Source organism: Lipomyces tetrasporus, assembly GCF_029532465.1.
Source record: "Lipomyces tetrasporus strain NRRL Y-64009 chromosome Unknown POJ06scaffold_9, whole genome shotgun sequence".
In the NCBI taxonomy this organism is placed as follows: Eukaryota; Fungi; Ascomycota; class Lipomycetes; order Lipomycetales; family Lipomycetaceae; genus Lipomyces; species Lipomyces tetrasporus.
In genome coordinates this window covers 921,717-948,370 of record NW_026611604.1, presented here as the reverse complement: position 1 = coordinate 948,370, position 26,654 = coordinate 921,717, and the positions used below count along the sequence as shown (strand labels likewise).

General features: G+C 49.5%; 10 protein-coding genes across 10 annotated transcripts; 5 read left to right on the top strand and 5 right to left on the bottom strand.

Annotated features, from left to right (window-relative positions):
- Positions 1-172: 172 nt before the first annotated feature.
- POJ06DRAFT_303098 (uncharacterized protein) lies at positions 173-1,308 on the top strand (the record flags this gene model as incomplete). The annotated part of the gene is made up of 3 exons (XM_056190792.1): positions 173-277; positions 331-510; positions 549-1,308. The coding sequence occupies 3 exons, from the start codon at positions 173-175 to the stop codon at positions 984-986; spliced, it is 723 nt and encodes a 240-aa protein (XP_056041871.1). The 3' UTR covers positions 987-1,308.
- A 2,004-nt stretch (positions 1,309-3,312) lies between these two features.
- POJ06DRAFT_259427 (P-loop containing nucleoside triphosphate hydrolase protein) lies at positions 3,313-6,961 on the bottom strand. Its single transcript, XM_056188387.1, has 5 exons — positions 6,621-6,961; positions 6,514-6,562; positions 4,317-6,456; positions 4,184-4,261; positions 3,313-4,131 (listed from the first exon to the last, which is right to left on the bottom strand). Exons 1-5 carry the CDS (start codon positions 6,831-6,833, stop codon positions 3,402-3,404), a joined length of 3,210 nt encoding a protein of 1,069 aa, XP_056041870.1. The 5' UTR covers positions 6,834-6,961; the 3' UTR covers positions 3,313-3,401.
- A 3,387-nt stretch (positions 6,962-10,348) lies between these two features.
- Positions 10,349-12,654, top strand: POJ06DRAFT_151206 (permease for cytosine/purines, uracil, thiamine, allantoin-domain-containing protein). The gene is made up of 2 exons (XM_056184670.1): positions 10,349-11,752; positions 11,806-12,654. Exons 1-2 carry the CDS (start codon positions 10,698-10,700, stop codon positions 12,425-12,427), a joined length of 1,677 nt encoding a protein of 558 aa, XP_056041869.1. The 5' UTR covers positions 10,349-10,697; the 3' UTR covers positions 12,428-12,654.
- Positions 12,655-13,133: 479 nt separating this feature from the next.
- Positions 13,134-15,013, top strand: POJ06DRAFT_259423 (tRNA synthetases class II core domain (F)-domain-containing protein). The gene is made up of 6 exons (XM_056188386.1): positions 13,134-13,338; positions 13,397-13,569; positions 13,625-13,714; positions 13,764-13,882; positions 13,935-14,027; positions 14,081-15,013. Exons 1-6 carry the CDS (start codon positions 13,239-13,241, stop codon positions 14,982-14,984), a joined length of 1,479 nt encoding a protein of 492 aa, XP_056041868.1. The 5' UTR covers positions 13,134-13,238; the 3' UTR covers positions 14,985-15,013.
- Positions 15,014-15,941, bottom strand: POJ06DRAFT_259416 (emp24/gp25L/p24 family/GOLD-domain-containing protein). The gene is made up of 2 exons (XM_056188385.1): positions 15,683-15,941; positions 15,014-15,604 (listed from the first exon to the last, which is right to left on the bottom strand). Exons 1-2 carry the CDS (start codon positions 15,920-15,922, stop codon positions 15,191-15,193), a joined length of 654 nt encoding a protein of 217 aa, XP_056041867.1. The 5' UTR covers positions 15,923-15,941; the 3' UTR covers positions 15,014-15,190.
- A 205-nt stretch (positions 15,942-16,146) lies between these two features.
- Positions 16,147-18,211, bottom strand: POJ06DRAFT_259415 (peptidase M18). The gene is made up of 3 exons (XM_056188384.1): positions 17,540-18,211; positions 17,179-17,486; positions 16,147-17,126 (listed from the first exon to the last, which is right to left on the bottom strand). Exons 1-3 carry the CDS (start codon positions 18,115-18,117, stop codon positions 16,390-16,392), a joined length of 1,623 nt encoding a protein of 540 aa, XP_056041866.1. The 5' UTR covers positions 18,118-18,211; the 3' UTR covers positions 16,147-16,389.
- A 1,406-nt stretch (positions 18,212-19,617) lies between these two features.
- Positions 19,618-22,702, bottom strand: POJ06DRAFT_259407 (uncharacterized protein). The gene is made up of 4 exons (XM_056188383.1): positions 22,303-22,702; positions 21,789-22,252; positions 21,400-21,726; positions 19,618-21,338 (listed from the first exon to the last, which is right to left on the bottom strand). The coding sequence occupies exons 1-4, from the start codon at positions 22,358-22,360 to the stop codon at positions 19,833-19,835; spliced, it is 2,355 nt and encodes a 784-aa protein (XP_056041865.1). The 5' UTR covers positions 22,361-22,702; the 3' UTR covers positions 19,618-19,832.
- Positions 22,703-23,559, top strand: POJ06DRAFT_259402 (uncharacterized protein). Its single transcript, XM_056188382.1, has 3 exons — positions 22,703-22,864; positions 22,947-23,160; positions 23,212-23,559. The coding sequence occupies exons 1-3, from the start codon at positions 22,860-22,862 to the stop codon at positions 23,335-23,337; spliced, it is 345 nt and encodes a 114-aa protein (XP_056041864.1). The 5' UTR covers positions 22,703-22,859; the 3' UTR covers positions 23,338-23,559.
- On the top strand, positions 23,560-24,465 carry POJ06DRAFT_259401 (uncharacterized protein). The gene is made up of 2 exons (XM_056188381.1): positions 23,560-23,979; positions 24,099-24,465. The coding sequence occupies exons 1-2, from the start codon at positions 23,872-23,874 to the stop codon at positions 24,402-24,404; spliced, it is 414 nt and encodes a 137-aa protein (XP_056041863.1). The 5' UTR covers positions 23,560-23,871; the 3' UTR covers positions 24,405-24,465.
- Positions 24,466-26,310, bottom strand: POJ06DRAFT_259399 (malate synthase). The gene has a single exon (XM_056188380.1). It carries the CDS (start codon positions 26,191-26,193, stop codon positions 24,568-24,570), a length of 1,626 nt encoding a protein of 541 aa, XP_056041862.1. The 5' UTR covers positions 26,194-26,310; the 3' UTR covers positions 24,466-24,567.
- Positions 26,311-26,654: the final 344 nt, after the last annotated feature.

Below are 26,654 nucleotides of genomic sequence, written 5' to 3'. Positions count from 1 at the left end.
TATCTGTACTCTAAACTCTAACTAGACTAACGTGGCTAGGGTGCTGAAACCCTAGCGTGATAGCCCCAATGTTGTTTACATAAACACGCGAAGGCACTCGTCCTTGGCTCCGCTTCCTGCGGCCCCGATCAGATCGTTAACAAGACCGCCGTTTCAGAGTTGCATGGTATTGATGGCCGACGATAGTTTACCAGATTATGAGCCCTTTGGAAACAGGAAACAGAGTTGCGGAGACAGGCTGATGAGGCGCGGAGACAGGCTGAGGAAGGCAGCCGGCGTACGACTTTTGAGGAATTTATTCGAGCCTGCCATAATTTGTTATCCCTGCAGGTAGAGGTCGGAGAGAATGCTCTCTCCACGAAAGGGTCGTTGACAAAGCGCACTGGGAGACTTTGTCCTCGGCGGCTTCGAAATTGGGCAGATTGCCTGGACAGCCAACAGCAGCTTTACAACTCCATCCGCAAATTCCTACATGCGTCCGAGGAAGATGCACCACGACTATTTTCATCTGTCCATTTTCTAGAAGACCTCCGACGAAATCATTGTAGCCAGCCGCTACGAAGTGTTTGGAGTATTATGAGCGATTAGCTGTTGAGGATAATGTTCGTTATGTGATTGCGGAGCTATGCAAGATCCCCGACGCTCGGGAGGAATTTAAACTGGAAGATGGGGTCCAGTTCGACAACCATGCCAATGCCCTGACCGATGTTGAATTTGGCAAGCCAGATGTCGAAGATCAAGATAAAATCTTCTACCGGGTGAAGGGCAACACCAACATCCTATTCACTACCGCCGAATATAAACCGCCCCACAAGCTCTCAGTGGAGAGTCTTCGCGCTGGCCTACGGCCGATGGATTTCTACGAGAAAGTAGTCCAAGTAGTGACCATTCCTAAATCGGAATGCGCTATTGAGGTACTATGCAGAACAGCTGAATGGGTCGGCTCTGGTTCAACAATACAATGTCATGATCCGCAAAGGTCTTGAGTATTCCTATATTACCAATGGTTTGGCCTTGGTCCTGCTCCGTGTGTGCTCTGATGATCCTAGCACACTTTACTATTGCCTTTGCTGCAGATGACCAAAGTTTGAAACAACCAAGGACAGCGGTTTCCCGGGTATTATGCCTTTGCTTGATGAGTCTTTGGTCACGTACCCGAAAACAACGGTGGCGGAATCGTGCGATACGACAGCTACATACCTGGGAGACGACTAGATTGAGCGTATGTGCATAGTTAAACAATAGATTAATGGAGAACCTAAGCGAGGCATTGTAATGGCTGAACCTTGCAATAAGATTCTGATGTATTCCACCTTCGAGTGCATTGGTACCTCGAACACATCGATACCTTGGCAACCCATTGAAATCAGGCTCAATCCTGTAATACAGTTCTATGTCGGTAGTGGTACCCTTTCCACACTTTTTCCAGAATCAGACGTGCTTCATGCCAGATCTCTGTGGTAAAGAATGTGCCCTTCTTGCCGCTGGCGCAAATTATCCCTCCCGGACGCAAAAAAAACCCTCTTCAGCGAGTCATACAGGGTCTCGGGATCAGGAATTGACCGACTCACACTTTCCCAAATCCACTTCGGGTTGATTCGTAACCATTCCTCCCAAGTCGTCCCAAGCTCTAGTAAGTATGCTGTTATTCACTTCTGGTCATCAGGATCAATAAGTAGAATTGCGTCTCGTAGTGCACTAGCAAATGTCTTCTTGCGAATTCCATGAGTCTTGGAGAGCGGAAGCCGATCTATAACATGCAAAATATCACCGACTAACTTACATAGTGGAGTCGTGGTAGCACGTTCTAGTATTCTACTTCCTTCGACCAATGACTGGACACGTCTTAGGTTTACTTTTTTTTGTTTACTTGAACTGTAAGGAAATATAGTACCCTTAACCATTCAAGCTATACGATACCACAACCATACACTATTAAAAAATCCGCTCAATCTGGTAAATAAGAGCCCAATGCCAATAAACCACTAAAGCCAAAACCAAATGAGACAGAAAGAGAGAGGGGGAAATCATTAGGGGTTAACGCCGAAGTCTACCTGCTGCCTCCACAGGTCCGTGATGGCGGCCACATGGAGCTTTAAAGTGTGGACCGTATACGGCTCTTTTCGATTGCGCCTACACCCTTTATCCGACGAGTTCAGTCTGGAGAAAGGCAATAAGCTTCGACTCTCCATCGACCTTTTTTTTTTGGAAAGGGCTCTTCTATTTGATATATACATGAATATACACCAACCCTGAAAACCAACGAACCAACGAAACAACGAACGACCAAAGCAACCCCACGGGCCCGAAAAACGAATAAATATGTACATTAGAGTATATCCCAGGGCCAAGCCAAGAGCCGATCCCTATGTACATGAAAGAACCATTTGCTGGAAACCCAGTTAGCGTCAAGCGATGCCGTTAGCCCAATGGTGTGTTCACTTACAGAGAAGCGACGTTGAGATCGTATGCTTGCGAGGTCCCTTTAGGGCGAAGGGAATACTTCTGTCGCACAGCCTGAATCTGAGTATTATGCAGGAATATTTCGTTTTCCAGCGCAAGGTCCCCACCAACAGCTGGAAGTTCGGCGGCGCAATACCGTTCGCGACATCCAGCATCCTTGAAATTGAAAGCTTAGGACATAGGCGGCGATACTCCTACATGCCCCCAGCTCTGGTGCGTAGTTCGTGAGGAGTAAAGCGGCAATCTTACCAAACCTGGCCCAGGCTCTCCAAATATCTCGTGGTCTGGGTCACTGGTATGGAGGTCGATAAATCACTGCAGGAGATGCTGTTCCAACTCCAACCGCGGAGAGTGACGAGAATTGGGAAAATCTCCGCGAATGCTTGCGCTGACAGGGGGTGGGACTGCGCGCGAAGCGAACTTGTCCAGCCAACAAATATATTTATACAGGGTCGACGAAGCTCTCTTTGTTACATCTGTGCCGATCGGTTGAATCGCTCCTCCTTGTTGAGGCTGGAGTCCGAAACTGGACCGAACACATAGTAACCTGCAGCAGCATTGCGCATGGTCTGTGATGATCGTGATTGGCTTTGCGACTCCCTCATGATCGGCTCAAATGGATAAATGCTTCCGGAGCCTTGAAGTAACCTTTGATCGTGCGTTGCATCTTTCCATTGCTTTTGGCCGCCGAGAACCGGATTGACTGCAAGAGCGCTCCCTGGAACATCCGCTCTTTTCGACCCCAACGTGACACCGCTATTCCAAACAAAACTCAACTTCCATCTACTCTTTCTCAAACCCTCGAGATGCTACGACAGTGGCCGTAGGGCTTACTTATATATATAGATATATACAATTAATTAATTACACCAATATTAGTCAGATCCCAAACGCGCCTATACCAGATAATAAAAATTCTACAAATCGTTTAATATGCTCTATCTTTTCAATGTACGCTGCTTCTCAGCATTCTTGACTAACTTCTCCTCCACAAATAGACCCTTGCGTCGTCGCACTGCATCCATATACTTCTTCGCGATATTTTCCTTATCTGCAAATTCTCCGAGGTCCTCGAGTTCTTCTTCCGTAGTAGGTACCCAGAACGGATCTTCGTCTAACATTTCAAACCCAGCGAAGATTAGCTGAGGACTAGCCGCACCGGAAGATCGCTTACGAATATCCTCTGCTAAGCCAAAAGACTCCACGACGGGGAGAACTGCACGGATACTGAAGAAAGGAGTGCCCTCCTTCATTTCCTCGGATGCAATACGGCCATGACGTCGAGCAATGACCGAGTATACGCGTCCTAAAACATCTGTCGGTGCTTGAATCTCGACACTATACATAGCCAGAAGGATACGTGGCGACCAGTCGAGGAACCCTTGTCGAATTGCGTCACGAGTGGAGGTAATTAACTGACCGGAGTGACGTGAAACCAAGCTAGAAGCAAACTGCCCCTCGTCAAACTGCTGCTCTCTACCTTCGACAGAATTATCTGGTGATTCAGCTTCTTTCGCAGGCGTACCAGTAACCTCGATATTTTCGATAAATACGGCAACTCCCTGCATTGGCTCAGCGCACAAAGGTCCAGCAGCAGTGGCTAACTGGAATGCTGTAACGATGCTATCTTGGAATGGTGTACCGGCAGACTCTTCAAATTTCGACAACCTGATCATATTAGTGAAATGAGACTCGAGTCAAGTATACAAATGGCACTGACAAATGCTTCGAGAATCCATTCTGAGTCGCGTCGATCAAAATATTTGCTCCGACATGCTTGGGTCCGAATACACAGATCCTTTGATAAGTTAGCTCCCTGTGAAGGGCAATATTCATCAAGCAACACTACTTACTTATCGACCACACCGTTCCAGAGTTCCTTAGAATAATCAGAGGCAGCGAATGACTCTGTCAACTTCTCACGGAACTCGTCGATGGAAAGTAGCTTATCAGAGAACAACTCTTCTTCTTCATCCTCATCGAATTCATTGGCAGCGGATCTATATGTAGAGCCACCAGTGCTTGTTTCCGGTGACTCCCTTTCAGGCAGGATTTCAGAAGCTTCACCATTCTCGGTGATATCAGCACCATCAAACTTTCGCTTCCGCAGAACCTGAATGGCATTGCGATACATGGTAAGAAGTTCCATGACAGTTGCCGGTAATGGTCTCACCGACAGCCTTATTGATGCTTGAGAGGCTGCGACGTTCACAATCACGGTTCCTCGGGGAAGTTCAGCGTTCTTTGGGGGGCTCATTTCCGGGGCGCGCACTATGGATTCTCGGTATGGAACAATCGGCTTGGAGCTCTGAATCTCTATCCGAGCGAACCGCTCCCGTAAATCTTTCAAGCAACGTTCTAAATGCAATTCTCCCGCCGTCACGATGACATGCTCCCCTGTCTCCTGAACAATAATCTGGACGCAGGGGTCGGCCTGGTTCAAGAGACGCAGGCCGCGTTCCAATTGCGGAAGCTCACCTGGATGTTCCGGTTCCAGAGCAACACGAACAATTGGCGCAGAATACCGGTTAACACCGGCCAAATTCACGCCTCCAGTGGTCGAGAACAGTGTAGCACTCTTTAAAACTGCTCCGTCAAGCCCACCAATGCCCACCACATTTCCGCAGGGCACGGCATCAAGTGCTACTAGCTCCCGACCCATCAGAAGGTACAGATCGGTAATGGTACACTTCGAAACATATTTATCCGGGAACATTGGATTGAATTTTGGCCCAAGCACATATAGCTCTTGACCAACAGTGAGTGTTCCACTATATATTCTCGCAAAACCAATCAACGCTTCCTTCTTGGGCAGCCCAGCAGCATTCTCAGCAGACAAATTTAGCTCGCTTAGCATAGCACTAAGAGGTGCACTTGGTTGCTCTGCACTACCGTCCGGACTAGAACTATCTTCTCTTTCAATAGCATCAGCCTGAGCCTTAGTAGCCGCTTCGCGCGCCATTCGCAGCCGTTCTCGAATATCATTTCCATCAGGTATATGAGCTGCCTTTCGTTTATTCTTCGGTAGATCTTCCTCCGGGACCGCTACCATCTTTGACACGAACGCCGAAACCGGTCCTTTGGCGTCGCAGTTCAGCATGGCCGCCTTCAGTTCAGGAACAATGAGATCGGAACCAGGAGTTGATTCCAAAATAATTGGAATTCGTTCACGCTGAGCTGTTGTTGGCGGAGGTATCTGATTGATGACAGTCACCAGAACTGAGGTTGACAAAGGTAGCCATTGGCTGAATACAGTTGTAAGAAGAGCCCGAGTATCCTTCGACCGCAAATCGCGCGGAAGAACTTTGATATTCAGCGCTTTGACAACCCTTTCCGTCCTTTCAGCATCACGGTTGACAATCGTGCAATCATATACTGCCCAAATATTTTCCAACACGAACTGTACAAAAATAGGCTTCAGGTTACGCCCTTTCAAAGTCTTACTGGTCAAAACTTTCTTCGTCTTCGGATCAAAATAATAGTCACCCCAGAGTACTTTTTCTAAAGCCGCTCGATTCATACCTAGCTTCTTCTCGTAGATCACTGCGAACTGCTGAACCGTGAATCCCCAGCCGTCAATAGCGCTGGCAAAAATCACGTTATTGGCCTCAGGTGCAAAGTAGAGATGCTCGTCGTCCATTTCAACATAGTCTTCTGTAACCTCCTCCTCCATGCGTTCACTCGCAAAGAATGACCCCACAACGGAGTTAACTTTCTCTAGTAACTTCGACATATGGGAGTATGCTTCGTAAGGAGTTAACTTCAGTTCGGTAATGAGTCGGTCGATTTTGTTGATAACAAGGACAGGTTTGATGTGCTCCAAATATGCTTGCCGAAGGACTGTGACTGTCTGTGAGCAGACACCTTCGACAGCGTCGACAAGGACAAGAGCACCATCGCAGAGACGAGACGCGGTGGAAACTTCCGAGGAGAAATCAATATGGCCAGGCGAATCTATTAAGTTGATCAAGTGCTCCTTCACTTCATCCGTGCCTGTCTAGGTCAGAACCATGTCAAAGAATGACAACAAATCATTAAACAATTAGATACCGTTCTGGTTATGTTGGAGAATCTTGAAGTACAGCGAAATCGCGCTGGACTATACTTATGTTAACGCCATGATCACTGGCTCTAAAGTGTGAGCATAAACCACTTACCTCCATTGTAATACCGCGGATCTGTTCATCTTCTCGCGAGTCCAAATACCGGACTTTACCGGCCATCTTCTGCGAAATAATTCCATTCGAGGCCAACAGACAATCTGAAAGTGACGTCTTCCCATGATCCACGTGGGCCAGAATACAGATATTTCGAACGCATGACGACTGTGACTGTAGTTCGGACAATTTCTCGGGAGATATTGGAGCCATGCTATTTACAAAATTCTATCACTAAATAGGTTGGATTGCGGACGACATTGGGAGCAAATTCTGGAAAAGTGACTTTGTCCCGTTTCAGTAATAGACTCAGGGTTTCCGGCACCACCATCAAAGACGACAGCTCTAAATGAAGGAGGCGCAACACCCTACCAAGATCTGACTGCATGGGCTCACAGCAACACGATCATGACGGTGCCTAAGCCTAGCAAAAGTTCTGCACTCTTGCCTGAGAGTTCGTCGCTGCCTATGGATCTACCTACCCTGCAGATCGGCTAGAAACGTGAGCAGTATGCAAGGGAATCTGATGTCACTTGAGGATGACTGTATGCTAGCTGGCATGCTGCTGACTATCTACGAAATACTCCAGTGCTCATCGAAGTCTTGGATTAGTTTAGTTACTGGCGCTAGTGAACTAATGCGAAGGTGCGGGCCGGAGGCATATCCTACCGGGTTCGAAAGTTATTTCAGAACTTTCGAGGAATTATAGCAATTCATGCGATGATTACACGCAAACAGACGTTCTTGAACGACCTTGAATGGAAGAACCGTACCATGGGAATCACCTTGACGAAAGCCAACAATACATCAATTCTTCGTTGACCTTATTCTGGAAGTGCCAAAATATCAAGAGTTTATTGATAGAGCGATTCTGTTCGCCTTTACGGACGAGGAATCTGATACAGAAGACGACATGTGTGACTCTATAAATCGAACATCTCGTTTGCTGAAGCAATATCGTACTCTTGAGGTATGGATGGAGCTCCGCAACGTTCATAAAAGCTTATCGACCTCCAGGTCAGATTGGGGAGATGGTTCGAAGGCTACTGCTGAGACGCCCAGAGATATGCACAATTAAATCTCTCGCTGAATGCAGCGTTTGACCCGACAACTGGAGCGCCATATATTCCCCAGGCGTTGTGTCCCGCTACGAGCAGCTACAAGGATTACGCATGCAACCCATCTTTTTTAGGCGATTTGTCACCTATGCAACGCTGCATGATGCGCGCATCGTTACTATATATTTCGCCGTCCGCATAGGGATCGCATATATGGTAGTACTTACTGTCGGCCTCGCATGCCTAGACTTTGATATTTCACTGGATCCTAACGCAGACACCCTCCACTTAGTTGTAGGGGTGTACCTTGCGAACAAGATAAGCTATATGAATGAATGTGCCAGCAAAATCTGTCGGTCGGTGAACTACATGGTTTCCCATGCGTCAACCGTTGTGATCCTGAATCTGCTCTTCTCATTCGACATCGCTTACTATGTTATCGAAGATCCCCTAGAGCGTGGTTGGATTTGAAACGAGTTCGAGGATGCACGATATGGGCAGTAGAATTAGTCGTGCAGACATAAGGAGCGGAGAAAATGAGTGGAAGCAGTTTAAGTGCTTAGGTATCTGTCCTGGATGTGGGGAGCATGTACGGCCGCTGAGTCTGACTTGAAAATACCAGTGTCAATGTTTATGGTCCGTCCCTACTGATCGTCGCTTATCTGCGAATTTTCTGAGAATATTTGAGCGTTATTACAGTACGTCTGTCTCTCAATCTGGGTTCACGTTAACCTTGGCCAGTAAGTCGAACCAATTTCGGAATCTGAAATTATAATAAACCAACCGCAAATCATTATTCCACGCCTAAGCAATCTGGATTTTGCAGCATTTGTTTAACGCCGACCATGGTGACTTAACATCTCTTTCACCTGTACATCGCCTGATGCCATCGGGTTGGGACTGGGTAAATTTGTATATCCTTTTGACGATTCCTGAGCATGCTTACAGCATTTTCAAGTTTATCCATCCATAGATAGTGTACCCAACAAGCGAGTGTGTATCATGATCCTTGATTACGGATCAGAGTGGAAGAGTGTGAATGCCACTCGGAAACCGGTCGCTCATTTTCCAGCACTCCATGAGATACCCCAGCGCCAGAATGAGCCAGTCTCGTGACGAATACGTAGATCCCAATCCACGAAAATGAGAAATTAATATCCATGTATTCCATATACTCAATATCTGAGGCTCATAGGAACACTGAGTGCAAGACCGAGGCTCAATAATCTCTTAGGAGAAGGAGCACTTAAACATCACATATTAAGCAAATGGGCCATTAAGACAGTACTGAGGACAGTACTGGTAGCAATTACACGTTCGTACGGTGGCTGATATCATCGACTACCCGTCTCCCGAAGCAAAACAAACAAACAGGTTGAGAATGCGAGTGATTGTGACTTGTGAGACTTTTATTGAGAAAGGTTCAACCTTCTGTTACAATGGAACGACTGCAGCAACCACTGAGCACCAGCTGATCTTGTTACTGCGTCTCTATTTTGTTGTGGTCGATCATGGCAATAGCCTGTTCTCAGTAGCGATGGCCTTTGAAAGACAAAGGCAACGGCATCAGACGAGATCCAAAGGTCATCCAGTATCCATCAGTGACGTTGTCAATCCCGAGAAAGCAAGCCACATCAGTGTGCATGTGACGTTGTCTAACCTTTCAGATTGTGCAGTCACAGCCAGAAGTGGCGCTGTCGTGCGTTTGAATTCCCAGCCTCCTTCGGAGTGATGGCCGTCTGACATACTTCTCGAAGACCCTTACCATGGCGTTACATGTAACTGACTTCTTCGCTGCGGCGCAAGAAAGCGAGCCCCAGCGAACTGACCAGAGACAAGAACAATGACCGCCGCATTTCTGCAGTTAGCGAAAATTTCTAATTAGGAAATCCGCCGGCGCTGTGGACTACTTAGACCATCCGCCACAGGGGCCTCTCACTAGCAGTAAGCACTTAGACAGTCAGCCACTCAGCCTAAGTATTCTGGGCACGGCGAGACATACGGCGGCAACTGGGATGCTCTTATCATAGCTACAGTAAAGAGCGGTCTAGACCAATGTCAAAGAAACAGTTTTCGTAGCGGGCAGCAGAGAAGTTAGAGCGATTATAAAGAAGGTTAAGCAAATCACACGCCTTAGCCGCGCAAAGAGGCCTAAGAAAAGCTTGCTGTCTGCCTGTCCCTGCAGGGCTCTGGTGGCGTCCTGGGTTCTTGGCTTTAATGAGACAAATATCGCCTCATTAGCAGACCAGCAGTACTTGCTATCGCTGACTGGCCTGAGTATCATTATTCTCGTGATGTAGTTTCTCCCATTCCAAGTCATCCAGAAGCGTTGGAGGGCCTTAAATCAATAATGCGTTATGTCGAGGAGCTGGGAGATATGGGTACTGATATTCTCTGAGTTTTCGAGAATGTGAGAGGCAGCTAGATTGAAATGGCATCGTATAGGCAAAGATAATCAAACCTTATTTCAACATGTCGATAACCTCGCTAAGCCGATATGTGGATATCGTGGCGGCCGTAGACATTACATTGTACTAACGGTGTTCTATCTAGCTCTACATGTGTCTGAATTTTCTCTAGAAAAAGTTAGAGCTAAATAAGCACATTTCAGCCGCGGGAGACAACGCTTGGCTGTGATGGCGTTCGACGGAGCCACCAGGTCAATACCCAAAGTGTGGCTTGTCCGTGTTTGCATGATTGTGGCCATTATTCTTTGCCTGTGCAGCGAATGGCGATAATAATAGGACTGTATTTTGCGGAAGCCGGAGGCATGAATAAACTCTATGACCGGAATTAAAACACTAGCGTACCTGAATCATCTCCGATTGCCTGGCGCTGCTATCTAGGGTCTAGTCCGTCTTATCGGTCCGCTCGACACGCGCTAAGCACGATATCTCGTGTTTTGTGGTAATGCGCGTTATCTCCTTGAGTCATTTCGACGGACTAACAACCACCTTTCCTTGCCGTTATAAATAGCGCGCTCCCTGGTTTGAGTTCTTATGGTAGTCACAACACAATAATGACAGTTCGCAACAGGTTCGACCGCATCCGCGCTGACATAAAGGCAAAAGCCACTTCGCGCGCCGCGTGGGTCCTCCCTAAAGAGTCCTCGTCGTTTGCTCCGCCCGACACTTGGACTAACAAAGACAACGATGTGACTCCGCCATCACGACGAACCTGGACCGCGTTGACGATTCTAAGCTACTGGTTCTCGGATGCGCTCAATATGCAGCGATGGGAAGCCCCTGCCTCCGTCATTATATTGGGACTGACATGGCGGGAGGCCATTCTCTCCCAGACACTAGGCATGATCATTGTTTCCGTCCCCATGGTATTCAACGGCGCCATTGGTGCCAACCTCCATGTGCCGTACCCCGTGGCTGCCCGCTCCGGCTTTGGCTTCCAGTTCGCAAAGTTCGCCGTCATCGTCCGTTTCGTGACTGCCTTATTTTGGCACTCGATCCAAACTTACTCGGGGTCGTTCGCGCTCACAAATTGCATCTCCGCAATCTGGCCGTCGTACCTTGACATTCCGAACCACATTCCCAAAAGTATCGGCATTACCACCCAGCAGATGGTGTCTCACTTGCTATTTTGGAGTATCCAGTTTCCGATCCTTATGGTCCCGCCTCATAAGCTCCGTTGGTTTTTCATCTTCAAGGCCGTTGTTGTCATTGCGAGCTCGATTGGCGTGGCGGCCGGTATGGTCAAGTATGCGTCCTCGAGCGGCGACATATGGTCGCAAGAGCCGCGTGTTCATGGGTCCCAGCGAGCGTGGCTTATCATGACCTGTATGATGTCGTCCGCCGGCGGCTGGGCCACCATGGCTACCAACATTCCTGATTTCACACGATACATGCGCGGAACGAAGGGTCAGTATTGGCAGGCTCTCTTCCTTCCTGTTATCTGCACTTTCCTCGCGGTCATGTCTATCGTCGCCACCTCGGCCGGCAAGGTCATCTACGGCCAATATATCTGGGATCCTACGGCTCTCGCTGCAAAGTGGACTGGTTCTAAGGGCCGCACTGCGCGCTTCTTTGTCGGCTTCTCATGGGCAGTCGCCCAGATTGGAACGTAAGTTGTCCATATCAGAAGCCAATCTTCACTTGTCATTAACTCTGCCATAGAAATGTGGGTGCGAATGTTGTCACCGCTGCTAATGATTTAACCTCACTTTGCCCGAAATACTTCAACATCCGCCGCGGTTCCATTATTGTCACTATCATCGGCGGCTGGGTGATGGTCCCGTGGAAGATCATCAACTCGGCTCAGTCGTTGCTGACGTTTATGTCAGGCCTGGCCATTTTCCTCGCACCGGTCGCTGCTGTGCTTGCGGCAGACTACTGGCTGGTCAAGCGCCGCAAGATCGACGTGCCGGGTCTCTACGATCCGCACGGCAGGTACGAGTACTGGCACGGCGTGAACTGGCGCGCGGTCGTCACGGTCGCGGTCTCGCTCGGGCCCAACCTGCCCGGTCTTGCAAACAGCGTCTCGCACTCTGTGGGACTGACCGGCGGCATTGTGCACCTCTGGGATGTCAACTACCTGTACGGCCTCTTCGTCGGAGCCTTTGTATACGTGTCGCTCAGCCTGATCTTCCCGCCCAAGGGGACTTTCGTCCAAGAGCTGATCTCGGGCGATGTGACTGTTGATGCTGAGAGCGACATTATTGACGGCGTTGGCGGGGACGGAAGTGTGGACACTAGCCTGGAGGAGAAGCGACTGGCAGTCGTGGGCGAGAAGTCATAACCATAGCTTGTATTTGCATCAAATTTGTTTCGGTCCAGGTTTTTGTGTATATTATTGCATAAATTGTTTGTTTATCGACACACAAACGCGTTGCGCACGGCGCTTAGCCATTTAATCCGGTTTCCGTCTGTGGTAAAGACATCCTTTCTCTGAAGATGCCCATTCGACGAAGCCACGATAATAACAATCATAAGCAGCTAGCAACTTTGAGTCGGTCAAGCCTATGCAGATGTAGTAGGCGGCCACTACATGTAGACGGGGATGCCATACCCAAAATTTTATTACCCGCCGATTTGTAGTCGGGTGGTAAAATCTCTATCCAGTGCAATTTCTTTTTGTTACTTTCTGACCAAAGCTATTCCTAAAGCTATCAACATATAACGGTAAGTCAATTGAGTCATCAGTTGAGCTCTATCTGTCAGGATTGCGAGCAGTTGTTAATACGTAGGTGTAGATGCCATTCGAATACGTTCCCAACTGGTGTGACTTTCCTCGCGAGTTCCGCGGGTATGGCGAGAATCCTCCAAATTCAAATTGGCCGAATGATGCTAAGATCTTAAATTTTGTGCTGAGTTACGAGCGATTGAGAACGGAGATCCTTATGAGATGTATATTTATAGATGACAGCGTCGTCGGCGCGAGCCTTCAGTGTCACCGAAAGTTTGTTGGTAGACCGCCACAAGCAAGGCTCATCGAAAATATTAGGCACTTTCTCCACGTCTTACAATTAGGACAGCAGTTCGCTTATCCCATTGTGACGGGACACTATATAGTCGGTGCAATTGATTATAATTTCAGGTTCATAATTGCGATGTCGGACCTTCCGCATACCATATTGAACATTTTGAACAACGGTCCGATAGCCGATACTGCTGTCACTTTCCCCGATGTGGACACGAACACAATTCAGGGTAGGAAACCAACGTGATAGTCTCTGAAAGGCATTTACCTTTGGCTAATTGTTATTAGGCGCATTAAGCTCACTAGCGTCCCGTTCAATGGTCGTCTTCAAGCCAATAGAGCAGGAATTCTGGACACTCACTGTTGAGGCGGAGGAGATCATCGAGAAGGGTAGCCACGAATATCGATTGCTTGAAGAAATTACCAAGAGTTTAGATGGTCTTAAATTGGCAGATGTTTCCGTACGTTTATAACTTGAAGTCATTAGGAGAACGCGTGACTGACTAATATGTGTAGAAAGTGTTAGGTGAGGCCGGAAAGCTCGGTCAATTACGGGCCTTCAAAAACGGTTGGGTCAAGAAGGATGGTGACAAGCTTGTTTCCAATGTAAGACTTGGATTTATTGTTGGATTGGATAATCATTAAGTAGTTGCAGGTTTCCGTGACGCCAGATGATATCACCGCGAAGGATCTGAAGACGATCTACGATACTGGAACCCTGGCTGACGCCAAAGAGCTCACAGAGCTGCGCAAACGAAAACTCATTAATAAGGGGTCAGGACGGGTTGCTAATACTAATTTTGGCTTTTTCTAACTGTTCGTGCAGAAAGAAGCTGTCATACTCCGTCGACAAGGGACCAGAATATGCTCTGGAAATCAAGCGGCTTGAAACGGACGTGACTCCGGAGATGATCCAGAGGTATGTACATCCCGGAAAACACGTTCCTCAGTAAGTATAACTAATTTGTACAGTGGATCATGGAAGAGTGCCACCTTCAAGCCCTACAACTTTGATGCAGAAGGCGCTCCAACTCCGTCCGGAGCATTACATCCATTGAACAAGGTCCGTGAGGAGTTCCGACAGATTTTTTTTGCAATGGGCTTTACGGAGATGGCGACAAATCAATACGTGGAGTCCGGATTCTGGAATTTCGATACTCTTTTCGTGCCGCAACAGCATCCTGCGCGTGATCTCCAAGACACTTTCTACATCAAAGACCCAATCGAAGCTGATGAGCCAGAAGACAAGGTATATTGGGAGAACATTCACAAGGTTCATGAGGAGGGTGCGTTTGGATCGATCGGTTACAGATACCCATGGAGTGCCAAAGAGTCGCTCAGATTGGTTCTTCGTACCCACACCACGGCAGTCTCCGCACGAGTCCTTCACAAGCTCGCACAAGACCCCAAGCCGGCTCGATTCTTTTCGATTGACCGTGTTTTCCGAAATGAGGCTGTTGACGCGACTCATCTAGCCGAATTCCACCAGATTGAGGGTGTCATTGCCGACTATGGCCTTACTCTCGGCGACTTGATCGGTTTCATGGACCGTTTCTTCAAGCGAATGGGTGTCAATAAACTTCGTTTCAAGCCAGCTTATAACCCGTATACAGAGCCATCAATGGAGATCTTTGCTTGGCACGCCGGATTAAATAAGTGGATTGAAATTGGCAACTCCGGCATGTTCCGACCCGAGATGTTGGAGTCTATGGGCCTACCGAAGGGTCTCCGGGTTCATGGTTTCGGTCTCAGTCTGGAGCGCCCGACCATGATTAAATATAAACTGACGAACATTAGAGACTTGGTTGGACACAAAGTTAATCTTGATTTTATCGAGAGCAATCCAGCTGTCAGATTAGATGAAGATCTTGTTTAGATTAGGATAGATGATATGGTAGAGGTAGATCTCACATAAACGCTTGTAGAATATTTGAATACAAATGTGAGCACACAATTCTAGCTGATATTTTCTCAATAAACGTAACTGTAAGCAACGCCTTGAACCTTTCATGTGCATGTCACCTATCTGTTATATGTACAAACCATTACTATCACATCCCAAATGTTACACATTCTAGTAATCTAGACAACAGACTTCACCTCAAAGAACCTTTTCAAATAGTAAACCTGGAAAATGCCACTGCCGGCAACGACACCCAGCTGGAACAGACTCCACCACTTGACACGCGAATTCGTGGACTCGGCCGTATTACGATGCATACGCTCTCTGAGCAACAAATACTGAAGTTCGTCCTTGACCTGATCGACAATGGCCGAAAGACTTTTGATCTCGTTCTCTAATGGATCGGCTTGGGACTCTGTCGCGTCGACGTAGACGACACCGTGGACATTAAATCCGACCTCTCGCGACACGAATCCGGACGCTTCGTTCGAGAAGCAGTAGACATAGCGACCAGAGTCCTGGGCAGTAAATGTGAATTCACCATGGGGAACGTCTTTCTCGATCTTTAAGACGGCATTGTGTGGGTCGTTGACCTAAATGCGGTTAAAATTCCAGTCACCAGCGTAACCAAGCTACAAACAGTCGCCTTCAAAGTAAGAGAACAAACATACCCAGAAGTCAATCCCCAAATATCCACTGCTTCCTTGTCCTTCCTGGTCGCCAACCTGATACGTGACGGCCATTTGATCGCCCTTCCGCAGGTCCTCGAAGAAGCATTCGCGCCCGGCGGCGCCTAATCGGACATTATGTGCGACTGCCACATGCAGAACGCTCAGTAGAGCTACGAACGCGCTGAGCAGCGATAGTGGTCGATTCATTGATGTATGTGCTTGATGGTGGTGGATCCCCATTGCGAATTTGGTATCCTGGCGCGTAAGTTTGTTCTGTCAGTAGGCATCAGCAAGGGAGCCGTGGAACGAAACCCATAAGACCTGTAGGTATTTGCAAGACGAGAGCAAATTATCCCAACGAAAGCAAGCAAGTGGGAAAGCTATCAAATCTATTGTATCAATTTGCTAGCTTTTAAGGTGACTAGTACATTTGACATAATTAATCAAGGGTAGTTTAGGGAATTGCACTGGAAATGGAGGGAATATTTTTGTGCGTTTGTAATGTAGTTAAGATATTCAAAGTAAAATGCTTGGCTCAGATTGCGGAATTATCAAATCGCAAGATGACTACTCCATCTGTATTTACCTAAGAAATAGATGATGCCTGCGACGCTCCTTCTCTATGAACAACTAAGCTGCACAATCATAGGCAATGAGTCTAAACGGATAACTGAATAACAGAGAAACCAAACGCACAAAAACCAACTCTACATCTTCTCACCAGAGCGGACGTGATAGTCAACATCCTCCCACTCCTCATAGAATCCCTGGAATAGTTTAACCCCAAGAGCGACGTCTCTGCTGCCCGTACACGCCCGGATCGAGTGCATGGCCAATTGAGGGATACCCATATCAATGGATCTGCAGCCCATAGAAGACGACAGCATGGGGCCAACTGTGCCGCCTGACCGCGAGTCGTTTCGGATCTGGAAATACTGGAGAGTGTTGTTTGTTCTTCGCGCGACTTCCTCCATGAAGGCCAAGGATTCGGCGTCAGTGGTCATATGGCCATTAGGATCGCAGGAGACTGTGACGCCTACGTTCAGTCGAGGCATGTGGTACTGCAAGTACAGGTTCATGAAGTTGGGGTTCACGGCGTGAATAACGTCCGCAGACACGAGGAACGAGTTGGCGAACGTTTGCTGCATCGTGGCACCGTTGCCGAGCGCGTCGACAACACGAGTCAAGCTGCCCTCAAGAAGACCTCCACGAGCACCCTGTCGCAGCAAGCTTCCAATCTCCTCATCGTCGAAAAGTGCGACGACATTGATGCTGTTGCCTGTGACCGCATACTCTTCGCAAGAATTGAGGAGGCCGTTGACGGCCGCGAAGGCGCAGATCTTGTCATCAATTCGCGGGCAGAATAAGAAATCCTGCTCGAGACCACCGACAGTACCCTTCTGCGTATCAAAAAGCTCAAGATCGAAGTTCAGTAACGATTTCACTAATTCATGTCAGTTTCGCAATCACAATGGGCAAAGCCAATTTCAACTTACCGGGGACTCCCAATTCCTTCGCAACGACTCTCAACAGACGTATGTTGTGTCGTCCAGCGAGCGGTGCGCCAACCTCCTCAGGTCGCAATTCGTTCTCTGCTGGATCGTCGGGCTCAAGAGCAATGATAGGGGTGGTGTTAGTCTCGGGGTTGAAGGGTCCATTAGCAGGAGCACCAAAATGAGGAGCTAGAGTCGGAATGCGCGCGACAGGGTACGGCAGGTGAATAAGTTTTGTTTTTATAATCCCGCTGTTCTCATCCTTGACAACGACACGACCACCGAGACCCAGGTCACGATCCCACCAAGTCCTTCCAAGGTCAGCATTCCGCATTCCCACGAGCGTCTAAAACGTCTTACTTACATAGACATAGCACCGGCATATGGAGCGGCTCCCAGCTGAGTATACCCCTCGACAACGGGTTTCTTCGATATAGGCTTAACCTTGGCGGTCAAAGCGTCTATATGGCAGGCAACCATGCCGGCGCCATTGCCGCCAGAGTAGTTGGCCCCAATGACGAACGCCACGAGCGACGATCCGTTACGAGTAGTAAAATACTTGCCTCCCTTGGCAAGCTTGTCCTTCCATGACACACGCTCGGATAGATACGTAAATCCAGCCTTGGTAAGCTCTTCCGCGAAATATTCGGCGGCGTGGTAGGTCGTTGGATTTTCGTATATAAAGTCAATGAACGCTTGAGTGTACGGGTCGACATCCTTCGTCTTTGGAGCAGTCCTAGTCACGCGCTCGCTGTGGACAAAGTGATCGGATGCAGGAGGAGGGGTGACGTTCACATTGCTGGCGAAGAAACTCGTGTTGCGACCAGACGTGGGTTGGTCGGGATGCGTGAATGAGGGACTTTGAGCTGCAGGGTCGAATGCGTTGTTCACTTCCACCGAAGCAGGAGGGGACTGGAGATAGACTGAGGATGGCACACGCATGACTTCACGGACTAGTTACCGAGTAATGCGCTGGTGGTAATTTCTGGGAATTGGCAAACCTGTCCGTGACGATGGTGCGAGTGCGGCGACGGGAATAAGCCACTGGAGTTCGTCGAACATGGCGCGAGCTGAGTTTGATAAGCGGGTGCGCCAAACGCTGGGAGGTTTATGTCAAAATTCTACCCTAACCCCATGCAATTGTTGCATCTCGACCCCAGTTCCTTCAATTTAAACACCGAGCGATAAGATCATTATGCTATGTCAACCAATTGGCTAATAGTAGGAATAGTGAACAGACAGGACGCAATCACACATTGATAAAAGAATCACCCCGCATTTGTGATGTCCTATAACTACTCTCCATCCATTTCCACGGTAACTCCCTATTTTAATCTACTAGGTGAAGGAGGAAGCTTGAGCGATGAAATGCGTTCGACTTCGGAAGAGATGATAGATACCACCCGTTGCTTAACATCTGTGGAAAAAGGATTAGGGCCGTACGTAAGTTGTAATGCATTGCGGTAATTTTGCCTTGCGACTGCTAATTTCTTTGACGACAAGGTGGGATCCTTTACAAGAAATGGGGTTTGACCGGATGGAAAATCTTAGACCGGCCGGATGGATGAAACGTCGGGCCAGATTTCACGGGCGTATAACATTTAGTACAATTTTCGACCCTCAAGGAATGTATCAATGAATTCTTACCACTTTTGGCTCAATCTGTCAAGTCTTGATACGGGAGCCAAAAGAAATGCTGATGGGCAACACACGACCTTAACTATCATTCTCTTTCCCAATGGCTCGATGCCAACTGCGTATCCAGTGAGTGGCAAAGATCGAAAGTGACATAGGCGAGGCGAATCATCCTTTTCATAATCTGCCATAACTTCGTACGCTAACGGATATGGCGCTCTCACAAGGAAACAGCTCTCCGAATACTGATAGCTGATAAATAAGCTGCTTATACATATTATTAGTCAAATTAGTGATTCAAGGTCAACAATTACGTACAGATTGCCGGGAATTGTAAAAACTTGTTGCTCTATGCAGGTTTGCTTTGTATTTCATGTTACTGTTACTTTTAAAACGCGACAGGCACTGGCACAATTAAAATCAGCCCCTCGCTACCTAAACAGTCCTCCCTCTCCGCTCAAGTGCGCGTGTTCTGGGGACCGGAGTCGTAGAGCTCTATTGACCACACGGCAAAGTCGAACTTACGCATAAAGCTGAGGAAGCCTTTCTTGAAATTGTTCGTACCAAAGAGCATGGCTTCAAATACTCGATCTGTGTTTTCGACTGCCACACAAGTTCGATAGTGACTTTTGTTAGTTGCCCCCTTGTACGTGTTAAGTAAACTTATCTATTAGCGAAATAGTCACTTCCACAAGTTCACCATTGACTAACAGTTCACGCATAAAACCAAATTTAATAATCCTGTCGACCTTGTGTCAGTATTGGCTTTGTTTGTTCTTCGCTAGGCAATATAAGTTGTAGATATAAACTGGCTGTGACAATCAGCAAGAATGACAAGAAGCGGGGCTTGTGCTAGGATTATTAAAGTTTGACGGCCCCTGATAAGGGCAGCCGAAATTAAACGCAAACTAAAAATATGGACAGTTGAAGGAATACATCTAAGCAATACTAATACACCATTTTAAGCAAATAAAAATGCAGCGAGGATTGTCAAGAAAACGCCATAGACAGATGCAAAATCGCTATGACCCGGATTCCACCTCCATAATCTCGCCCACCTCCTCGGCTTCGCGTTGAAGCTCTCCAACTTTTCGTTTCTTCGTTTCGCTTCCGTCTCCCGTTGTGGCCATCGCGACGACGACGGCAGCACCAGGCGTGGTGGGCCCGAACTTTAGAGTGCTCGGAGTACTTCCTTGCCCCGGAGCTGCCTCGCTGGCAACGTCTAATTCAAACGCGTCCGAAGATAGCGGCACGCTATCATCTCTCCACAAATGCTGCGGTCTCATGAGTTTCTTAGACGCGAAATATAATCCACATGGATTGCACAACCACATGTCTTCCATCTTGTTGTTGACAGTCATTGCACGAATTTTGCGCCACGTCGAAGTCTTGATGTCGCCGCAGTTCTCGCAATACCGAGGGACTTTGCCGGCCGCCAAGTCTTGAATCAGCGACTCGTGAATCCGCTCTTTAATCTTCGCCGATACTCGTGATTTCGCCTTAGTCGCGGTGTCGGACTCTATCTTGGGGGTCGAGCTCCGGGCCCGCGAACCGTCCTTTTCGGCAACTGTAGGCGACGTGATCGGCGAGATCTTCTGCATCTGCTCCTCGTCAAAACCGTCCGACGTGCTAGTACTCGACGTTGAGTCAGACTTGTCCCGCGAAACTAGTAACCGTTGCTGCGCGTTATGCGATTCCATAACAAGAGCTTCAATGTCGCGGGCCTCAAGCGCATCCGTCATATCCGCATCCGTCGAGATTCCAACGTCGCCCGTACTCGCATTCAGACCGCCCGCTGAAGACTCTTCGCTCTCAGACTCGAACCGATAAAATTCCCTCACAAAGTCGTTCGCCAAGGAAATCGAAGCGTCATTGTCGGCAGTCCTTAGAAACACATCGGGGTCGTCTAGACTGAGTGTCGCACTCATCAGTTCATCGAATGAGGCGGTTGTAGGCGAAGTTGATGCCGCCGTGCCAGCGTGCTGAACGTGCGACGAAGCAGCCTTGTCGTCAAAGTCTAAGGTCCACGCTTTTGGAATTGGGCCCTCTAGAAATGGCGACAGTCTATCGTTCGCTCCAGAAACTGGCGGTGAGGACGCGAGTTGTGGTGACTCCACGTATGGAGAGTTTGTCGAGCATATTGACGACGGCGGCGAGAACGTGGATGGTGTAGGCGCAGTCGTGGCACGTACTAGTGCCTGCCGCTGCGGTAACGAACTTGGATTCCGGGACGAGTGTGAGTGTGACTGCGCGCCAGACAGCTGCTGTGACGCATTTGACCGTGAAGTCAGAGCTTGGTTCTGCGACTGCTCACTTTGCGGTGTCTGACCATCATTCTCGTCGTCAATAACAGATGTAACAGCATCTGACGCCGCAGCCGGTGTCGCGCGTGCAGACTGTGTCCGTGGCTTTCGTGGTCGTGAACTAGAGGATCGTGGTTTTCGAGCCGGTGCGTTTCCGGGCGTATTCGCGTTGTTTGCGATATTGAGCGCCGACGACGCTAAATCGTCAAGCGGCTGTCGCGATTTCTGAGTTTGGTTAGTCTGTGTTTTTTTGTTCTCTTGTCAAGAATATAGAGTTCAGGCATACCTTAGTAGTGCCATTGCTCGGTCTTGGCCGTGCCCTCTTTGGCGCAGTATTACCGACATCGGCTAGCATTTCACTCGGTAAGTTCGATGGTAATCCCAAAAACGCATCGAAATCGGTCTTGTCGCGCACGACGCTGGACGCAGTATTCGCGGAATCGGACGACGTGGCGGTAGCATACGCGGGTGCCGTGAGAAGTTGCATTACGTGAGGATTCGAGGCAATGAAGTTCGACCATACTGACGGGTCGAACGAACCAGGTAGGAGTCTTGAGAGACGGACGTAGAGCTGCATGGACCGAATGTACCGCAACTGCGAGACGCCGGCAACCTTGTGAACGTGTTAGTCTGCCAAATGCTTCAGTGCTAATCTTGCTGGATTAAAGAGCATACCGGTGACAATCGCAATTTGATCTCCAATGTCTCCCGCACACCGCCGCCAAACACGGCCAATATATTCGAACATACGCGTCCGCAGACCATTTGCTGCAACCCCTCACCACCACCACTAGCGCCCGTCATTTCAGCGCTGACAGTCTTGTCTCCGGTACTTCCCGGTGCGGACAATGCCCACGACAACAGGCCGTGTCCGACGAGCGGCGCGTCGCGCTCGGAGTAGTCGACCGTGTACACCGCGAAATCTGATTCCGGATCCGACAATAATTCCGGAGACGCGGACGCAACGGCTGAAAGACATGACCGCAGATCGATAACGCCTAGCAGACTGTGCGAAGAAGACGCCGTCGAGGACGACGGTGAGGATGGCGGGCAATGGACGACGTGAACTGCGTAGAGCGACGACGCGCGCGCGAGGCAGGTCGTCCGTTGCGCGTTGTCGAACGTGTAGAGCACCTTGACTGGAAGATTGTTAGCATATAATGTAAGATTGAGAGGCAAGGTCGCGTACGGCGCATCTGCCGAGTGGGCGGCAGAGACTCTGTCGACAAAACCGCCTCTACGGACATCTCGACGTGGCCGAATATAAACGCGACGCGTCCAGGTTCGAGATCTGAAAGCAGGAATCGCCCGACAGCAAGCCAAGTATTCGGTACAAACAGACGGCGGACGTGTGTCTAGAAGCAACGAGGGCAAGACCGAGATATTTCAGGGCAACAAGTCCGAGTCGCGTTGACTTTTTAGGTTTGTCCTCAGCCGCAAACGAGCGAACCAAAACTTCGCGTCGCGTCCGTTACTATGGCAGGGTTAGGGCAAAGACTGCGTGCTGAGAAGTACTGCTGCGGACTTGAACGCGGTAGATCTGGGTATGAATCCAATAGTGAGCGCAAGCGACGAATTTGAGTGCAAGATCAATCGTTGACACTAACTGGCGGACTTATCTGAGGCAGCACACTGTTACTGATAATCGACTTCTACGATCTACTCTAGCTATCAATCAGATTGCTAACACCTTGCTTCCCTGGCCCCGCCTCGCTTCTCTCACTACAATAGCTTCACGCGGACAATATGGCGTAAGTCATTAGCCCCCCCCCTCCCGGCTTCTAATTCACTTGTGCCCGATGACACCGTCTACTAACACACCGATGCATCTAGCGAATATCTAAACCGCCCCCGCTCAGAGCTGACAGAGCTGGAACTCGCAAAACTCGAAGAATACGAATTCTCCAATGGCCCGCTGTCGGTCCTGCAGGCCGCGGTAAAGAACCGCTCCCAGGTCCTGATTTCGTGTCGGAATAACAAGAAGCTGCTTGCGCGAGTGAAGGCGTTTGATCGGCATTCGAACATGGTTCTTGAGAATGTGAAGGAGGTTTGTTGTTGATGTTGTGTGGGTTGAAAGATGAGGCTAATGTGTTTGCAGATATGGACTGACACACCGCGTACTTCCAAGGGCAAGAAAGGACGGCCTGTTGATAAGAGTCGGTTTATTAGCAAGATGTTTTTGCGCGGAGACTCCGTCATTCTCGTCCTGCGCAGCGCCGCTTGACCTGTCGGCAGATAATGGACCGGGCAAGATCTGTAGATGATGTCGGACAAGATAATGTAGATTATGGACATGGTATATAAACCGGTGGAACGAGAGTGATTGTATAATATGTTCTTTTATGTTTTGTGTAATATGAATTTGCAGACAAATATATTGGGACAGTATGGTCAGATTAATTCGCAAACCCATGCAGCAGAAATGACATAATATTCCTCCTCGCGATTCTCAACCTTCAATGCTAAACAGCTGACTACATGCAATTAGACAATCGCTGGCATAGACCAAATAGCCGCTAGAGTTCTAGTGCCGCATGTAAACTGTTTGATTCGCAAATGGAATCAGGTGCATAGTACTTCCTTTGCGCGCAACTCCACACCCGACCTGGGCGCCGTTCTTCGACCGACCACGATCCCAAATCGAGCAACAATCCACGGAGAAAGACCCTGAGCTTTCCGGATCAGCATTTCACGTCAACATATTTGATATCGTTACTAGTATCCACCGCTCCTATATCAGCTTATTCCAACTACCGCAATGTCGTCGTTGCTGTACGTCAAAATGCTATTCGCCGGCGCTGGCATCGTCGGACTGGGCGTCGGCCTGTACAGAAACACCGTGCCCACCGAAGAAGAAGTCGTGGCGGTAAGGTTCTCCTGTTGCCGGTCTTGCATTTACTTTGTTTCATTTTGTTTTCTTTATATATATATCACAAAAAAAATTTGTCCCCGTCTTGTCCCGACAAATGCTGACATGCAAGGCAGAAATTCTCCCCCGAAGTCCGGCAAAAATACTACCAAGAAAAAGCGTTCCGCGACGCGTCCGAGCCCGACAACAAGCTCTACGAACTCATACAATCCAACGCCCAATCGTCCCGTCCCGCGTGGATGCTGTCGGACAGTGTCGAGCCCGCGTGCGTGATCCGCGAACGCGACCGCGCGACCTGGACCGCAAGGGCCCAGACCCGGGCCCAGACGGCGGCCCAGAACAAGATGATTGAGGAACGGGATCGGTTACGGAGGGCCGAGGACGACCAGAAAAGGAGTAAAGGCAATTGGTCTTTGTGGTGAAATGAATGGGAATGCAAATTGGGTCGGAGTTATTGGCTTCCACAGATTTTTGTGAATGTAAATGATTACGAAAACTGTTGCATTGTTACAGACCATTACAACCTGTTGAACACACTACTAAACGACCGTAGCAAATTCACAAATTTTTGCTCATCAGAAAAAGTCACAATTTGGCCGACTTGCTGTTGATCTTCGTGATGTCGTCATACAACAACGTGGTCAAGAAGTCAGCATAGTCCTCGCCCGTGATCTGTGTGCTGAAATGCTGCGCCGCCTGTCGGAACTTGTTGCCCTTGGGGGCAGCCTTCTCCAACTTTGCCGTTTCCTCTTCCAAGATCCGGAGTGCGTAGTCTTTGGTTACTTTAATGCCCTCGGCCGTCGTGACCTGGTGTCTGACCCACTGCCAGAGCTGTGACCGGGACACTTCGGCCGTGGCGGCGTCTTCCATAAGGTAGTTGATCGGGACGCATCCAACGCCTCTGACCCAGGCCTCCATGTATCCGAGGCCAATGTCCAAGTTCTTTCGGATGCCGTCCTCGGTGATCTTTCCTGGCACTGCTGAATTCAGCAGATCGGCCTCGGTCACAAACACGTCCTCGGTCCGCTTAAACAGCTGGTTCGGCGTCGGCATGTGTTTGTTGAACACTTCAGAAGCAATCGCGGCAAGCGCCGGGTGCGCGACCCAGGTGCCGTCGTGGCCGGCATTGACTTCGCGCAGCTTGTCCTTGTAGACGTTCTCCATGGCGGCTTTGTTTGCCGCCGCGTCGCTCTTGATGGGGATCTGGGCCGCCATGCCGCCCATCGCGTGCACGCCGCGCTTGTGGCAGGTCTTGATCAACAACTTGACGTACGCTTCCATGAACGGCGACGTCATCGTGACCGCGGACCGGTCCGGCAGCACGAACGCGGGGTTCTGTCTGAATTTTTTAATGAAGCTGAAGATGTAGTCCCACCGGCCGCAGTTCAGACCCGACGAATGCTCCCGCAGCTCGTATATGATCTCCTCCATCTCGAACGCGGCCAAGATTGTCTCGATCAGAACCGTTCCTCGGATGGTCCCCCGTGGCATTCCGATCATGTCCTGCGACAGCTTGAAGATGTCGTTCCAGAGCCGGGCCTCGAGGTGGGACTCCATCTTTGGCAGGTAAAAATACGGTCCGAAGCCGCGCTTGACGAGTTCGTGCGCGTTGTGGAAGAAGTAGAGACCGAAATCGAAGATCGAACCGGAGATGGGCTCGCCGTCGACAACAAAGTGCTTTTCGTCCAAATGCCATCCTCGCGGTCTGACAATGAGCGTTGGCAGGACCCGGTCGGTACGGAGCTTGTAGGCCTTGCCGCCGGGCGGGGTGAAGTCGACTTGCCTGCGGATGGCGTCGTACAGGTTGACTTGTCCAGACACGAGATTTTCCCACGTCGGCGCGGTTGCGTCCTCAAAGTCGGCCATGTAAGTCCAAACCTCCGAGTTGAGCGCGTTGATGACCATCTTGCGGTCGGTCGGGCCTGTGATCTCGACCCGGCGATCGACAAGACCGGGCGCTGGCGGCGCCCCTTGCCAGGTAGGGTCCTCGCGGATGAACTTGGTCTCGGGCAAAAATGTCGGCAGGATGCCGCCGTCGAGGGCGGCCTGGCGGGCGCGACGACGGGCAAGCAGGGCCTTGCGGGTCTGATTGAAGGTGCGGTGGAGCAGGACGAGGAAGGCGATGGCCTCGGGCGTCAGGATGGTCTTGTAGGACTCCTCGACGGCACCGAGGATCTCAACGGCGGACACAAGCGAAGCTGTATCGGACATTGCGATAGCAAGTGTTGAAGAAGAGGACGGAATCGGAGGTGTAGAGTAGAGTAGAGTCGAAGTAGAGTAGACTAGAACTGGGGCCCGGCTAGGGATATGTATAGATAATATTGTTGGTGTCTCCGCGACCCGGCGAAGACTTGCGGGGTGGCCCCGTCCTTCCCTCGGCCGGTCGGTCCGCCGGTCGGCGCCGCGCAAGACTCGGGTCAGACAATGCGGTGTTACCCTGAACTCGCCTGTCTGCTGCTGCTCCAGCACTACAAACCCCTTAGCTACCCGGCATATGGGCGGACCCGTTCATGCACATGACAATGGGTCTCATCCGGGCCAGGCCTCATGTTAGCCCCTGGAATCCCACGCGGATACCCGAACGAGTAATTTACGGCGCCTTATCTGCAACATCTCCATTGCCGCAAAGTATCTAGACGTAGCATTGCGGGCATAGGTAATAAATGGACACA